The 16,397-nt window shown below is 57.8% G+C and overlaps 2 protein-coding genes across 2 annotated transcripts; both read right to left on the bottom strand.

Annotated features, from left to right (window-relative positions):
• Positions 1–38: 38 nt before the first annotated feature.
• Positions 39–5,204, bottom strand: LOC120411074 (WAS/WASL-interacting protein family member 1-like). Its single transcript, XM_039563643.1, has 3 exons — positions 5,124–5,204; positions 4,488–4,915; positions 39–4,334 (listed from the first exon to the last, which is right to left on the bottom strand). Exons 1-3 carry the CDS (start codon positions 5,202–5,204, stop codon positions 3,578–3,580), a joined length of 1,266 nt encoding a protein of 421 aa, XP_039419577.1. The 3' UTR covers positions 39–3,577.
• Positions 5,205–9,177: 3,973 nt separating this feature from the next.
• PSMF1 (proteasome inhibitor subunit 1) lies at positions 9,178–16,397 on the bottom strand. The gene is made up of 7 exons (XM_039563624.1): positions 16,221–16,397; positions 14,973–15,125; positions 14,353–14,435; positions 13,591–13,767; positions 12,356–12,409; positions 10,351–10,509; positions 9,178–10,246 (listed from the first exon to the last, which is right to left on the bottom strand). The coding sequence occupies exons 1-7, from the start codon at positions 16,347–16,349 to the stop codon at positions 10,195–10,197; spliced, it is 807 nt and encodes a 268-aa protein (XP_039419558.1). The 5' UTR covers positions 16,350–16,397; the 3' UTR covers positions 9,178–10,194.

Below are 16,397 nucleotides of genomic sequence, written 5' to 3'. Positions count from 1 at the left end.
CCCTCCCCTCCTTCTTCCCCTCCTCTTCTCCTCCCAATCCGTTTCACCCTTGACATTCTAAGAGCCCGCTTGCAGACACCGCCCCATCTCTTTCTCTGCAGGTGAGCAGCTCCTGCGTGGCTCCAGACACGTCTGATAAAACTCCCCTGGTGAAGGAAATTTGCAGAAGAAGGAAAAACAAAACAAAACAAACCAAAAAATAAACAAAAAACCCCCAAACAAACAAAAAACCAGAGCCTCAGGTCGGACCTGTGTGCAGAGGGAGAACGCAAAAGATACACAGCCACCCATCTGTGCCAGCTCCAGCCACCCCCGAGAGGAGAAGACAGTATGTTTGCACACTTAGGTGTCACCAGCTAGGAAAAAAATAGTTTGTCACCCTCTGCTTCATGCTTTCCATGCTTTATATTCAGGCAGAGCACTGCAAGGCTCCTGCTGCTCCCAGGCACGGCCCAGTGCATCAGCTGTTGCCATATCACAAGGCACCTGTGGTTTTCCCTGTCTCCCTAGTGTTAGCTGAAGATAATGAGATCTTAATTATCACCAGAAAAGTGCTGAGCCTCTTCCCAGTGCGGCTCTGCAGCCGGTCATAATGGCAAGCAGAGCTCCATCCCTCCAGCTGCCTTTGGGCTGGGGCTCAGACATTTGGGGAAGGAGAGGGATTTTTGCTATAAACCATCCTTGGAGTGGTGTATCCCCAACGGGGACTTGGAGGAACCTCCCACGAGCCCCAGAGTAGGTGCGCATTGCTCTTCCAGGGCACCAAACCTGTCTGGGTACTCCATGCCTTGCAAGAGGGAAACCACCCTGATGCTAACTGTGCAGCTCCAGCCCTCTGCGGCACCAAGGCTGAAGTCCAGCCCTGCCTACCTTGCCAGTGGCAACAGCTCCCAGGAGCAGTTTGCTGGATCAGAACCGCCCCCCATCCATGGGGAGCACTGGAGTGCTGTGTCTGGGGCACAGAGGGACTGGCAGGGAGGCCGTGATGTGTGGGGCACCTCTGGTCCTCCCAAACTGCTGGATCTCTCTGTGATGTAGAGCCAGCTCCTGAATTGCCCGGCTGCTTTTTCCCTGACCTCCGAGTCACCTTGAGCCGTGCTGGCTGCGGGGGCTCACTCTGCTGTGGGATGCTGAGAATGCTAAGGAGGCAGGAATGAAACTTCACCTCGGTGGTGAGGCTGGATAGGGGTCAGCAGTGCCAGTGGGCACCAGACAGCTGTGCACTCCCCAAAATTGGGCTGTGTTGCGCAGGGCTGTGTCGGGGAACAGAGCCAGGTCCACAGCCTGTCTAGCTCCATCAGAGTCCTGCTCCTACTGTCCTCTTCTGCCTGCCTGAGGCTCCCATTTGCTGTTCCTCTCATGTGTGTTCAGTCATTTTGTCTGAGGAGTGACATGTTCCCATCCCTGGTTCCCTGTCTGGCTCCCTCACCCTGCTCCATCTCCCAGACTCCTTCCCTCCCTCCTCTTTCCTTTTCTTTCCAAGTCGTCTGTCTCTCCCCTCCGGCACTCCTGCAGTTTCATTGTGAATTTTGGCAGTGCTCCCTCTGACCTTGGCTGTCTCCCTCCTCTCTTTGCTCCTGCGCTGGCAGCATAAATCTTGGCTGTCTCAATCTCTCCTCCCCTTCCCTTAGTGCCAGCACCTTGGGGATGGAGTGGCCTTTGCCAGCCCCCAGCCTCACGTTCAGCTACTCAGGATCAGGCTGGGGAAGGTTTTTGGGCTACCCCGAGGCCCTTCAAATGCCTGGGGTCCCCTCCAGCTCCCATCCAGTAATGGCAGTGGGATCCTGGGGCAGCACAGTGCAGGCAGCGATGCCAGCAGGATGCATCCTTCCACCTCATCCATCACAGGCGGCCTCTCGAGCATTGCTGTGGGATTGGGGTGCAGGAGCAGCCCCCTGGGCAGCATGGAGCCCTGACCCCACAGCATGGAGCCCTGACCCCTGTATGAAGGCAGGCGGGAGCCACGGCATGAGTGGCTCTGCTTCTGCCCCACAAATCCCCATCCTGGCAGGGCTCCTGGCCTTGGCATCCCTGGGTGCGTTGGCAGCCACAGGGCTTGGGTGCTTCAGAAGAGAGGGCTTGACCACAGCTCTGCTCAGGAGCAAACTGGTGGCAGTTCTGTCTTCCCAAGGAATTTGGCGATGGTGAGGCAGCAGATCTGCTCCTGCCCATCTGTTCACAGTGATATGCCCGCCTGCTCCAAATCTATCTCTTCCTGCTGATTTGGGACAAACTGTGTCCCATGACCTACTTGTCTCCAAGCATCTCCTGCCTTCCTGTGGAGTGGGTTGATACTAAAGCCTCTCTAAATGTAGTTAACGTGTCAGGATGCACTTATATTTATTTTTAATTCTGCTTCTTTCTCGGCCCACTTCTGGCTGTATCTCTGGGGACACTGTGCTTGGAAGCCCTGCGTTTCGTAGAGTCACAGAGTCACGGAATGGTTTGGGTTGGAAGAGACCTTACAGATCATCTCGTTCCAAGCCCCCTGCCATGGCAGCTCCATGCCCCTGCTGCATCTCAGAGACTGGAGGTGCCATGTGTTGGACTAGAGGGTGCCAGTCAGCACCATGGATAGACACTGTGCCCAGACAGGTGCTGAGCCTGGATCGTGTTGCACCAGTCCAGCCCTCAGAAAACACAAATGCGCCTCTTTATTTGTGTGGCATGCCCTAAACTCTCTGACCCTTTTTTATCCATTTAAGCTGTATCTGACAGAGACTTCAGAGAAAATCCCTGCCCCTGTCATGACACAGGTGGCAGGAGACTCCCATCTGACATCTTCACGCAGGGCAGTGCCCAGACACTATGGGTAACACAGAGCCCAGTGTAGCTGCAGAGGAATACACTGTGTGAGGGGACAGGGCTCAGGACACAATGGGGACAGGGTGCAGGACACAAGGGGCATCCCTGCAGCCCCAGCACTGTGAGCTCACCCAGCACCTGCAGCACTGGGTGTGCTTGTGGAGATGCTGGAAGCATGTGAAGGTGTTGAAGGGAATGGCAATGCGATGGACAAACCTTCCCAGCAGCTGTCAGCAGCCCACCCGTTATCACTTGGGATTTACATCCACACCTCCAGGCACTGCTCCAAATGTGGAAATAGACCATGTCATATTAACAAACGAGGGAAAGCGTGTGGCTGCCAGCAGGTCACTGCCAGGGCACGGGCCTGGGTCTGGTGCCAGGGCAGGGGGAAGCAGAGTGCAGGCACTATGAATGCTCTGTGAAAAATTGAGTAAATAACGTGTGTGTGTGTGTGTGTGTGTGAAGGGGGAGTGTTATGCCATGGGACTGCAGTGGGATCGTGGCAGGACCCAGGGGCTCCTATGTCCCAGGCTGGGGCATATCATACCTGGCCCAAACCTAGGTCAACCCCCACTTTCCCTAGGGACAGGCTGGACCCTTGTGGGGACTCAGGGTGGGCAACGTCCATATGGGACCTCTCCCTGCTGTCTTTGCAGCTGGGGATACTCAGGTTGCAGCCCCAGTGTCCCCAGCCCAGCTCTGCCCCGGGTCCCCACAGGGGACGGCTGCTTGTGGGGGGCACGTCCTCCAGGCACACCCCACGCAAAACTCAGCGTGCTGCTCTGTCCTCTCCAAAGCCCCTCCCCACGCAGCCCCCCGGGGTGCCCACGGAGGGTCCCGGCGCTGTCGAGGGGGGTGCACAGAGGGGTCCCTCTTGCACAGGGTACGTGCACAGCAGGTGCTCCCGGGTGTGTGCGTGTGAGTGCATGTGTGTGCCCCCCGTACGTGTCTGTGTGTGCGTGTGCGTGCGGCGGCCGTGCGCGACCGCAGCTCGGGGCACCCACCGCCCGCCCCGCGGCGGCACCGGCACCTGCCCGGGGAGCCGGGGAGGCAGCGGGGGTAGGCAGCCCGACGCGGGGGACCGGGAGGGGAAGCGGGGCAGCTCGGTGCGGACATCGGCGGGGCGGGCAGACCGAGCGGAGAAGCGGGAGCGGAGCCCGGTGCACGGAACGGGGCCACAGCCCGGTGCGGGAGCGGGGGACCGGAGGGCAGAGCCCGGCGGGAGGAGACTGTCCGGAGAGGGGTAGTTTAGTGGGGTCACAGGGACACAGGTCCCCGCAGGGGGTTTCAGACGGATTCGGGAAGGTGGGTCGCGCGGTGGGAAGGGGGAGAGCCAGGTGGGACGACCCGGTTTGGAGAGGCAGGTGCCGGGTTCAGGGAACGGGAGCAGCCCGGTGCCGGGGAGCAGCCCGGTCTGGGGAGTCGGCTCCGCGGAAGAGGGACAGTCCGGGCGGGGTCCCAGCTCCGAAGGTAGCCCGGTTCGGCTAAGCGGGATCCCAGGACGAGGAGCAGCCCGGTTCGGAGACCTGCGGGGTGGGGTTGGCAGCTCGGTCAGGGGAAACGACTCCGGGGAGGGGGAGCATCCCATCCCCAGGGTTCGGCTCTGGTTTGGGGAGGCATCCCGGTTCGGGGACCCGTCTCTGACCCAGAGCAGCATCCCGTCCCGTTCGACCGCTCACCTTTGGCCGCGCAGGCCGGCGGCAGTTCCATGGCGTCCCCGCGGGCGGCGGAGCTGCGGAGCCCGGACGAGGCGGCGGCCGCGGGTGCGGGAGCCGGTGCGGGTGCGGGGGGGCCGGTGCCAGCGGGCCCGGGGCTGGCGCTGGCGCTGGGCTGCGCCCTGGGCGGCGCGGCGCTGGTGGTGCTGGCGGGGGCCGTTCCGCGGGCGGCGCGGCCCGACCCCGCCGTGCCGGCGCGGCAGATGGAGCGGCTGGAGGCTCGGGCAGCCCGGCTCCGCGCCCGCCTCGACCGCTGCACCGTGGCCGGGCTGGCGCTGCTGGCCCTGGGCGGGCTCCTGCTCGCCGCCCTGCTGCTGGCCGCCGCCGCCGCCCGCCGCCGCGCCCGGGCCGCCCGGCGCACCGGTGGCACCTATGGCTCGGTACGGCTGCGGCTGCGGAGGGTGTCAGCTGAAGGGACGCGGGCCCTGCTGGAGAGCCAACTGAGCCCCCCACCTCAGACCCCCGAGGGTCCCGTCTCCTAGCCCTGTGCACCCCGGGGATCCCTCGCCGTTGGCAGAAACGGGGTCCCTTTGCTGCACCCCAACACCGACACCATTGGGTGAGACTTTGCCTACGCCAGCCTTCAGCCACCATTTTCACCTCCTTGAACCCTCCTTGGATGGTGCTCCGGCCCAACAGCACCGGAATGATGAGGCTTTGGGATACTCCACCGGACTGCATGGTCCTGGCCTGGGTTGTTCCCCACCACCAGCACTGGGACAGCATGGCCTTGGGACCCCGTGTTGTCTCCCCAGCACTTTCCTGGATGGGATCCTGCCACCAGCATCATGGCAGTGGCACGATCAAGGCACCCGTGGGATTTCTGTGCCATGGTCAGCTGCAGCCTGGGCTGGATGTGAGACTGAGCTCCTTCCCACAGCCAGGACCTGACTGCTCCTCCCAACAGATCTGTTTCTGCCATCAGTGACCAGTTTTAGCAATAGTTTCCTGTAAAACTCTGGCACAGAGCTGGTGCTTGCACTGCTTCGGGCAGAAGAAGAGGCAGCAAGCATGCCCACCACCCATGGGGTGGGGTCCAGCCCCCTGCCACCCCTCAGCCCTCACACCCCACCAGCCCCATTCCGCACAGCAGGTTGAAGGCCAGGACACGTGCCTGCACTGTGCCAAGCATCCCACTACCACCAGCAGCCCCGGAATGGCCTCTTCAAAAATCATGGTGCTCCATACAGAAGAGAGCAAATGATTCTCAGTGCCTCGAGGTGATGTGGTGGCTGTGTCCCATGCTGGCCTGGCAGTGCTGCTGCTGGGGTGTCCCCACGCTGGCCTTTCTGCTGATTCAAGGGCCATTGTCTGTGGCGTGAAGGCAAAATTGCATCTCGGGAATTAAACATGAAGCGTCATTAAAGCACAATGTTCTCTGGAAAGAGAAATGGGTATGAGCAATGTGCTGGGAAAGGGAAATAATTATCCCACTGGAAAATGCAGACCCACAAAAGGTGCTCCTTATCATGAACTGCCACCAGTTTTCAATCCACCCCTTAAGTTACCCACTTCAAACGTTCTCAGGCAGGGACAAATCCCTCCAGACAGCCTGACACAAAAGTGATATTTACATCTGGTTACCTGGGTTGGGTTTTATTCTAGGGCTTCCAGTGTCCCCTCGTATGCTGGGGACAGTGTCCTCTGCCCTGTGTTTTCCTATAATGCTTTGCAGATGATTCTTCCCGCTGCTGTGAAGGGCCACATGCCCCTCTCCCTGTCACCACATCACTAGCAATGCTCTGTATTTATCGTAGGATCCCAGGAAACAACCTTGAATCACCTCACGCCTGCAATCCTGACACCCAGGAACCTTTCCCTGGGATGAAACCATACTTGGAGTGAAATGGGTGGCTGTGCCCCTGTCCCCAAACAAGCATTCCCTGTCCCCAACAGCCTGGGACAAATGGCTTTAAGCAGAGCCCGAGGGGCCTAATGAAGGGTCCAAGGAGAGCAGGGGGGACAAATGTCATTGTGGCTGTCCCTGAGGGGCCCTAGGGTGGACAAGGGGGTGATGCCGTGGGAGGGAAGAGAGGGGAGGAAAAAGAAGAGAAGGGGAGAAAGGGGGAGCTCTGAGCCTTCCCAAGGCTTTGCCCTGAGAAGGCAGTATGTCCCTCCTGTAACTCAGCACTGGCCCTGCATGTCTGGATTAGAAAAATAAACCCGTTAGATGGAGAAATCATCCTCATCCCTTTTTGTTACTTTAAATAAGATGGAAAGAGTGTTTTCAGGATGAAAGGCTGAGCCTGGTGAAGGTTACAGCTGCTGAGCACCTGCTGTATGTGAGCACAAGAAATACTACCATGGATTAGAGCATGAGGCTACTCAAGAGACTGCAGGAAGGGGCTGTTATTGTTTTGTCAGCACGTTGCTGGACTGTGCCTTGAGTCCCTGCAGGACTGGGGGGAAGCCTCTACATGGAGAGAGATCTATTTACAATGAACCAACTGTGTCAAGGAAGGAGTGCCATTAAAGAAGATTCCCCACAGAGAACTCCAGGGCTGGGATGTGATTTTGTACACAGGCTCCCCTAGGCTGAGGTGTAGGGTGGCTGTGACAGAGAGATGTAGAGCTGTCTGACCTGGCTGTCCCTTCATCACTCTGGCAGGCACTAGGGAAGAGGCACTAGCATGTGGTGCTTAATGTGCAGAGGAGTAGTAGGAAGCAATCCAAAATATTCCAGAGTGCTGAGAAAAATCTGGCTGGGAAAGGCTGATGCTGTGCAGCCTGAGTGGAATGAGGGTCAATGGCTCTCCAGTCCCCCAGTGCTGGTGTTTTGGGGCTTTGTTTGTGCCAGGAGCAAGCAACGCAAGCAGGGAGGGCCTAGTGTGCTTTTCCCAGTTCCATATAACGGCGGCTGCTTTGTTTTCCAGCTGGGCCACACACACGGCTTCCCTGCACCCAGGATCCAAGGGATGTAGCACCGGCTGCAGAGTAATTAGCGACGCCGGGGGTTCTGCCATCCCATCGGGAGCAGGCAGGCAGGTGCTGTGGGCTGGGCGGGCTGGCAGATGGCCTGAAGGACTCTCTGGGGATCCTGAGCCATTACCAATAATCCAGTGCCTCTCTTCAAACGTGTAGTGGAAGTGCTGCTGCTGGCGGAGGGAGGCTGAGCCTGTGCCAAGACTGCACACCCAGCCCCAGCCGCTCCTCACAGCCTCCCCATAAAAATTAACGTGGGGTGTGTTACTGTGCTCCCATGCATGTTAATGTTTTCTGTCGCTTAGGGTAGAAACAGCAGTGCTGGGGACAGAGACACATGGCTGAGGGCCTGAACTGTCCCTCCTGCTGAAGGGAGACCTGGCTGTCACAGCCACTGTGGTACAAACCCACCATGGGGTCGGCTGCCTCCCAGGCATTGTCAGGGAATGGAGTTTGTGCTGGCCACAAGCCCTACAGATGGAATAAAGAATGTGCTTGGGATCACTGGTTCTCAGGAGCCACCTCTGCCATGCTCCAGGCCCTTTGGTGGGACCCAAGCCAACTGTGGGGACAGTCTCCTGTATCCACTATCCTGTCCTGTGACATAGAGAGGAGGATCCTTTCCTCCTTTTACCCATCCTTTCTGGAGAGCGGATGGGTCAGCCCTGGGAGCCCAGAGGCTCAGGCAAAGGCCTGAATCGGACATTTGTCCCCTTTGGAACCCACTCCCCTCCTCTGCCACCTGTTTCCCAGCTGCACAACACCACGGACCCGCTGGGGCCAGGCGCTGCAGACAAAAGCTGGTTCCTCGCCCTGCCGCAGCCTCTCCCGGCGCTGACTCGCTTTAATTAGCCCCATCAAAGCCGGCTGCGTCTCTCCCTCCTGGAAGGTCGCAGAACATGATTAATTCAGGCACAGAAAACAGCCGCCCCCCGCAGAGAGGGGCCTCTCGATGAGGCCAAAGCTGTTTCTGCTCCCTCACGCAGTAAGGTTGGGGTCTGCAGTCTCTCAACCCCAGCAGCAGGGCTGGGAGCTTCTTTCTCCTACAACGAAGCTGTGGATGGGCACAGGCTGTCCCAGGAGCCAGAGCGGATAGCCAGAGCAATGGCCTCACCGAGCCGTGTGTCTCTCTCCATCCTTCCCATGCTGCTCTGGTCATGGGTACTGCCCACAGCCCACACGTGGGTCTGCAGGTGGGACTTCCTCTGAAAAACCTCTGCATAGTTCAGTGGGTCTGGGCTCAGAACCAGCCCCTCCACAAATGGGGGTCCATGCATGAGCCCCGGGGAGATGCAGGGGATGCTCCAGCTGCTCCCAGCACCAGATTTCTCCAGCTGGTCTTCCCTGCTCCCACATGTGCAGAGCCCAGGATGGCACACACCATAACACAGCTTTATTAACTGCATTTGTAGGCAAAGAGGTTTTAAAAGGAAAAGCCTTTTGGGAAAAGGGAGAGATGGGGGGATCCCTTGCCCTTTTTTATTTCTGCCAACGCAGCTGCGTGCAGCGTTCCAACAGCATTCAATGCCCCGGAGAGGCAATTACTGCAGGAGCAGGGCTGGGCTGTTCTCCATTTTCCTAATACAGTTACATCGTCTTGGAAAAGCGCTGCTGCTCAGGGGAAGATACAAAGCGAGTTCCCAGCATGGAATCTCTGCCTCCAGAAAGGCTCTGGGGCTTCCCCTTGCACAGTAGGGAACACAGGGGGACACCCCAGTAAGCACCAGCACAACACTGTTGTCAGGTTTTTATTTCAGTCTCCTGAACATCCTTCTAAGAGATCAAACCACGAGAAGAAAAACAGCATGAGCCCCTGGCAGGAGAGATGAGCTGCAGGCCCAAAATCAACTGACCTGGGGAATCTGTGGGGATGGGGGGTTGCTAGAGAGAGCTCAGGAGCCTGAGCGATGCAGATCTCAGCCATTCTCCCCAAGCCAGCCAGGCAGAGCCACACACAACAAGACTGACAGCAGGAGAATGTGTTCTAGAAAACTCTTTTGCAAAGCACCCACACTCCTGCAGTGCCCAGTGGGCACCCCTCGCCACACTGCCTGCAGGGCTTCAATTACACCCCAGGAATGAAAAACACCACAGCTGCAGGAAAGAGAGGGGGCAAGGTGAGCCAGGAATTCAATCTTTCTCTTCTCATGCACATCAAAGGCTTTTCTGGTGCTGCTCTTCAAAGCCAGCAGGCAAAGCTGTAATCTCAGCTGCTGCTGGGGGTCTGCCCATGGAGACCCTGCAGGTTGGGCTTTCCAGCCCTTCAATCAGTGCCTTGCTCAGATACAGAGCAAGAGAGAAACCCACTCTGTGGGGAGCCCACTCTGGCTGTCCCCTTCACAAGTCTGCTGTGGTTTTCTGCAGAGGAGCAGCAAGGAGCCAGCTCCCTCCTCACACCCACCACTTGTGAGACCCCAGCAGCAAGCTCTGCCACCCCAGAGAAGCAGAGGAGAAATCCCACAACACCCAGGCTGCTCCCAGAACGCCACACCCCATGCTCCCACCTTGCTGGGTGCAAATGGCCGGGTACCCTCAGAGGAGCAGGGAAAGAAATGACCTACTACTGCCTCCTCTTCCGTTCTGCAAACAGGGAAGCCTTTATAGCTGATGGGACACATGGGAATGTGGCCCAAAACAGAGAGGAGGAAAATGCTGCTGGAAAGATGTACGCCCATCAGACGAGGAGTGAAGAGGCAAAGTGCCCCTGCTTCCCAGAAGACTTGTTTGTGAGCAGCCACATGGTGACTCCTCACATGAACATGTCGTCGTAGCCTGGAGGGGGAAGGTGGTCAGGATCTGGCCTGGAAAGAAATTCAGAGCAGAGTCAAACAGGAGAGCTCAGGCCTGGAGCAACAGGGATGAGCTGGGATCCAGTGGCAGGCTGGAAGCATGGCCAAGGACCTACCCGGGTCGCCCAGCTCCTAACGGGCCAAAGGGGTCAAATCTGGCACCTGGTGGGACAGCTCCTGGGGGAAGCCGGCCTGGGATGCCCGACGATGGGTCAATACCAGGATGTGGAAAGCCAGAGTGGAGAGGGTCCATAATCATTCCCCCACTTCGACCTCTGGAGAGAGAAAAGGCAGAGAAGGAGATGAGATTGGCACTGGAAAGAGAGAACGGCAGAAGAAATGCTGAGCATGGGAACAAGGGGTTAACCTGACACATGGCACGTGGGAAGGAAAGCTCCCAGGACCAGCCAGTGAGGCAGCCCATGGCAGAAAGACAGAGAGCCCTGCAGAACATCCCACAATTGTTTGAGTAGGAAGAGACCTCAGAGCTCATCTTATTCCAACCCCCTGCCACAGGCAGGGACATCTTCCACTAGACCAAGTTGTCCCAAGCCCCATCCAATCTTGAACACTTCCAGTGATGGGGCAGCCACAGCTTCTCTGGACAACCTGTGCCAGGCTCTCATCACCCTCACAGGGAAGAATTTCTTCCCAATATCCAATCTAACTTGACCCGCTGTCAGTGAGAAACCCTTCCCCTTTGTCCTGTCATTTCAGGCCCTTGTCCAAAGTCCCTCTCCAGCTCTCTTGGAGCCCTTCTAGGAACTGTAAGGGGCTCTAAGGTGCCCCTGGAGCCTTCTCCAGGCTGAACAGCCCCAGATCTCTCAGCCTGTCTCCATAGCAGAGGTGCTGGCTGTTCCTTCAAGAAGCACCAGACCAGCTGGCCCTCACTGCAGACCCATGTTCCATCCCTGCTTCCTGTCCTGCTCTGCACGGTGTCGCAAGAGCCAGCTGGGCTCCCACAAGCCTTTCCAAAGAACTGCCTGGAAGTCATTTGCTGACCACGGCGGCTCCTCAGAGCTGCCCCATGCTGCGAGTGCCATTCCTCATGGTCGGTTTTGTGCAAATGCGGCTGGAGCCTCCGGACACCGCTGCCATCATACAAGTCATTAACAACCGTGCTAATGAGTTCCATTAGGCTAGAACGGCTGCCCAAAGCGCCCCAGGACAGCCAGGTCCCAAGAGCATATTCCTGAGAGTCTGGGTCTCCAGCGCTGGCAGGTGTCACGAATCTGCTTCCATTTACCATCTTTTTTTTGTCATTTACAGAGAAATCTCTGATGAAGGGCTGGAGGCACCAAGAGAAACAAGGACACACTCCCCCAAAATGAATCCCCTCTCCTTGTACAATCCGGTTTCCTTCCAGTCCCTCCAGCTCCAGACCTCTCTTTCCAGCTGAGCAGGGACATTTTTAGCTGTCCCTTTTCTAGCCAAACCCATGGAGAACCAAGTCTTGCAAAAGGGGAAAAAATGCCATCCCCACAGGAGAGTGGTTCCAAAGAGGAGACTCCTCTGGGCTGCAGGACACTGCGCAATGACACCACAAGCTGGTTATTGTCTGACTGTGTGCTTTTAACTGGAGTGGAAGATGACAGGTTCGCCTTGCCTGACCAAACCAAATATCAAGGATGTATCTGTGAAGCCCAGCCTCCCAGACAGCCCAGCCTCTGCCCAAGCTTTCTCCAAGTGCCTCAGACAGCCGGGAGGCTTGCAACAGGACTTGAGAATCTGTGAACTCGGCTTTCAGCCTCCCCTTCTGCAGACTGCTGGGCTGGAGACACAGCAGCTGGTAACTGTTTAAATTAGAGGCTTACATTCACTTAACGACATATTCAGCTTTGATTTACTGCAGGAATTACTGTGTGTTAAATTAATACAAGCTGATTATTAAACAGACACAGATTGCAACTTATCATCTATGCAAGAGACGGGATCTTATTACAATATTAGAACCATACTGAGCTTTAGCAACTGTCAATTGGTCCCTCACAATTTGCACTGAGCAACTGTCCCATCACCATCCCCACTCAGAGACACTTGGCTAGATGCTGTTCCAGTGGTCTCCAACCACCCCACACCCCCCAAAGGCAGAGTAGGGTGTGCTTCAAGAGCCATACTCACCCAAAAGGGTCCAGGTCTTCCCCACCAACAGCAAAGGGGCTCAAGGGGGAAGGCCTGAAACACAGAACACAGCGAGATATTCAGGGAAGGGCAGAGAAGCTGCATGGAGCTGTGCCCATGGGTGCTCTCCCATGGCAAACAGTGCAACACCTGGAGGGCCCTGGGACCTGTGGGACCCTGTGTGAGGGAGCTGCCACTGGGAGCCATCCCAGGCCCAGGACACAGCATTCCCTGCTCCAGGGTGTTGCTGGATGAGGACACTGATGTGTGTGGCAGCAGCTTGCTGAGAAAAAGAGAGCCTGTTGTTCTCACTGCTTCAAGGAGGAGCTGTCCATATATACCAGGAATTTCCATGCCAGGGGATCCCTAAGCAGGTCTGGGCTAGGCCAGGCTCTCCAGCATGTCCCAGCCCAGTCACAGTCCCACTTCTAGGAGTGTGGGGACAGTGGGGTGGTGGGCCTGCAGCCAGCTGGCACATCTCCCTGTCAATAATCCATGCCAGTAACATGGTTTCAGAGCAGTGCCCAGCTCCAGCCTGTCTTCCCAGGCCTCCCCATGGAGCCTCTCGCACCCTGAGTGGCAGCAGACAGCAGTGGGGTGACACACAAGCCAGATGTCCCAGCTGGTTCCCAAGAGATGGCAGAGCCACTGCAGTGTCTCTTGACTTCCAGCCAAAGGGCATCATAGTGTGTGTGTGAGAGAGGGGGAAACTCGCCTGCCACGTACAAGGGATGACTGGGAGGTGTCAGAAAGGGATGGCAAAGCAGGTGCCATGTGACCCCTCTACCCAGCATTGCCAGCAATGGTTCCAAGGGGAAAGTGGGGTCAGGAGAACAAGAAGAGGAAGCCTTGCACCCCACCCTGGCTGGATGCATCTCTGGTGTCCCAGCCACACAATGGCAACTGTCCTTCCCACTGGCATCCTTGCTCTGCCAGCCCCAACAGTCCCTCAGCCAGCACAGAGCAGGGCCACTGTCCTTCACCCCACACCTCACCTCCCAGCCCCAGACCCTGCCTGCTCCCTCCTGGGTCTGTCGGTCCAACACACAGCTCCAGAACAGCCCATCCCTTTCCAGCAACCAAATCAAACCCAGGTGTCCAGGCTGATCCAGCTGGGGAAGGTCTGGATCCCTTACACTCCCCATCCCATGTGTGAGAGATGGGGACCTGACGTGTAGTTTGGGTCACATCCCATCTGACAGGGGGCTCTCAGCAGCCACACGCTCTTTACTCACCTGGATGGGGCTCTTGTGCCCACTGGCTGCCGGGGAGGGAGCCGGAGCGGGTCCTCATCCCAGTGCACATCCCTTTTGGACTCAGGCTCCTTTTCGGCCTTTTCTGCAGGGCCTCTGAGGGGAGCAATGATGCCTGAAGCGATCCTTGTCCTCAGCTCCTCGGTGTTCTTGTACACCCTGCAGCAAGGAGAGGGGAGGCAGTGGGCTGGGGTAGCCATGGCACCAGGACACAGGGTGCTGGACAGGCTGCAAGAGGCATGGGGAGTGGACAGACAAGCCCAAAGCGTCCCTGGCACAAAACATGTCCCCTGCTGGCAGCACAGAGGGGACAGGAAGTGGTAACAGCACACAAGGGCATCAAAGTCCTCACCCCATTTCAGATGGGCAAGGTGTCACCCAGCCACTCCCTTCTGCTCCAACCCAACCAGTTTGCACTGGAGGAAAGCACATGACACTGCAGATGTGGCTGAAGCTGTCATTCTCCTGGGCAGTGTCCACCCAGCACAATGCTCTGGAAATAAATGGCCTGTCTCCAGGTGGGATGGACCTCCCCTAGGCTCCAACCCACGATCCCACTGTCCTCTAAATCTCTTGTGCCAGCGCAGAGGGAGGCATGGAACAGAGTTCTGGCTGCATTTCAGGGCTGGCCTGGGTTTGTACTGGGGAGTAAGTCCTCCAGCTCCTCCCAACCTGATTTCTGACCCCCTCTCCATGCCAGTAGGACACTTCCTCCTGCAGAAAATACCAGGAAACTGAGATTACTTGTGGAAATCGTCCAGGTGCTCTGGGTTGATGTAGTCGGCCACTGCCAAGGTCACATCTGCCACCTTCTGAGAGCTCCGATCCTGGAAAAATGCAGGTAAAGCAGAGTGAGCAGCCTGGCAGAGCTGGGAATGAGGGACAGAGAAGCTACAACACCAGCCCCAGGCTTGGGATACAAAGAATGGGGCTCACCTGCTTCCCGCCATATCCCTGTGCTGTGCCTGAATCTCCAGGAGCAAACCCCAGCATACAACAACATTTTCCCTGCTCCCTCTCCCCAGTTCAGGCTGCAAAGGGTGAAACACTGAGCAAAGCCACCTGGAAAAGGTGCTTGTTGGGGGCTGCAGAGATGTCCTGAGCTAGGAAAGGGACAGAAGCAGGGCAGCTCCTGGGCTGCAGTGTTCAAGGCCAACTGTCCCACTGCTCTGACACAGCAAGGGTTTGACCAGCTTCCTGCTGGGCCACATCTTCTGCCACACAAACACCCCCTGAGTCTGCCCCATCCTGAGGGACAAACACCACTTCCAGGTAGAACAAGCAAAAGCAAACATTTAAGAAATTGCCCCGGTGTTCTTTTCAGCCAAAGGACCCCAAACCCCCTGGGCCACATGGGTGCTCACCATGACATTGAGGATCATACTGTCCTCCACCATGATGGCCTTCAGCAGCAGCTCATGGGCATCGTCCGTGGACTTGTAGCGCAGTGTATACACCTCCTTATTGGCTTCCCAGCCGGTGGGCAACAGCTCTGACTTCCTTTCATCGGGACCTGGCTGCAACAGAACAGACAGGCTGCCAAGACCCTGCCCAGGAGCCCAGCATGACCTCCTAAGGCGGGGGTCTTGTCTTGGCTGCACAGTGAGATCCAGGAGGGAACTGAGGTCTCTGGGAGGGGATCCCTCAGTGCCTTCACAGTTTCGACAGCAAAAGCAGGACTGTATTTCCTACAGGCTGGCCCTGCCTGAGACAGCCTCCCTCAGCATCCCTGTGCTGGAACAGGAGGGACTACACCATCCTTTGCTGAGGAGGAAGAGGTAACAAATACCCAGACTGGGAGACAATGCTCTTCCTTGCCAGACTCTCCCCCTCACCTCCCCAGCATGACACAGAGCTGTCTGGGGTAGGGGGGAAGGCTATCATCATGTCTGTCCCAGCCTCACATCAGTGCTGCTGGGGGGCCCTGCCCTACACTGTCCCCTCCTCTGGTACTGGGGAGGGTTCTCTGCCATGACATTGTCCTGCACCCCCATTACTCCCCAACACCACATCAGGCACTCTCCCAACACCCATCAGGATCCCAATTCAGTAGACCCCCACCTTAGCACTGGGTCCAGAACCAGACTGGCCCCCCACTCCACTATTACCTCAGTACATTTACTCCTCAGCACTGCACTGGACACCTCCGTTTTATTACAGAGTTCTGCCTCAGCACCAAGCTCTACTTAGCACTATACTAACTCCCTTCCCGAAGTCATAATGATCGCATCAGCAACAGGATCTCCCGTCCTGCGACATCCCACAGACCACCCCCAGCATCGGGACCCTCGGCCCCCCCAGTACCGGGATCCTGTCAGCACCGCCATCCCTCCAAGAGCGGCACCCCCTACAGCACAGGGACACCCCGCCAACACCAGGACACTCCAGAACCCCGCAGTCGCCAGTTCCGACCTCCACAGCAGCACCGAGGCCCCTCGGACCCCGCACCGGCCCGGGTAGCCCCAAGACAGCCGGCGCCGCGCGGTTCCCCCGGCTCCGGCAGCGGTCGCCGGGCTCGGCCGCACGGCGCCGGCGAGCGGCATTAGGAAAGGCCGGGGCTTCACCGTGGCCTACTAGGCCTCCGCGGCGGCGCAGCGCGACTCGGCCCATACCTGGTCGCCCGTGCCCAGGCAGCGGTAGCCGTGCCGGACCAGCTCCCAGTGGATGCCACAGACCAGAGCGTCCTGCGGGCGGGAAATGACGGCCCTTGCCAAGGCGTATAGTGGCTCCAGCCCCGCCATGGCTGCTCCGGGCCGGGGCGGAGCCGGGGCCGCACCGCCCCTCACTAG

Source organism: Corvus cornix, chromosome 20 (genome assembly GCF_000738735.6).
Source record: "Corvus cornix cornix isolate S_Up_H32 chromosome 20, ASM73873v5, whole genome shotgun sequence".
NCBI lineage: Eukaryota > Metazoa > Chordata > Aves > Passeriformes > Corvidae > Corvus > Corvus cornix.
The sequence above is the reverse complement of the archived record's forward strand: the minus strand, read 5'-3'. Positions and strand labels throughout refer to the sequence as shown.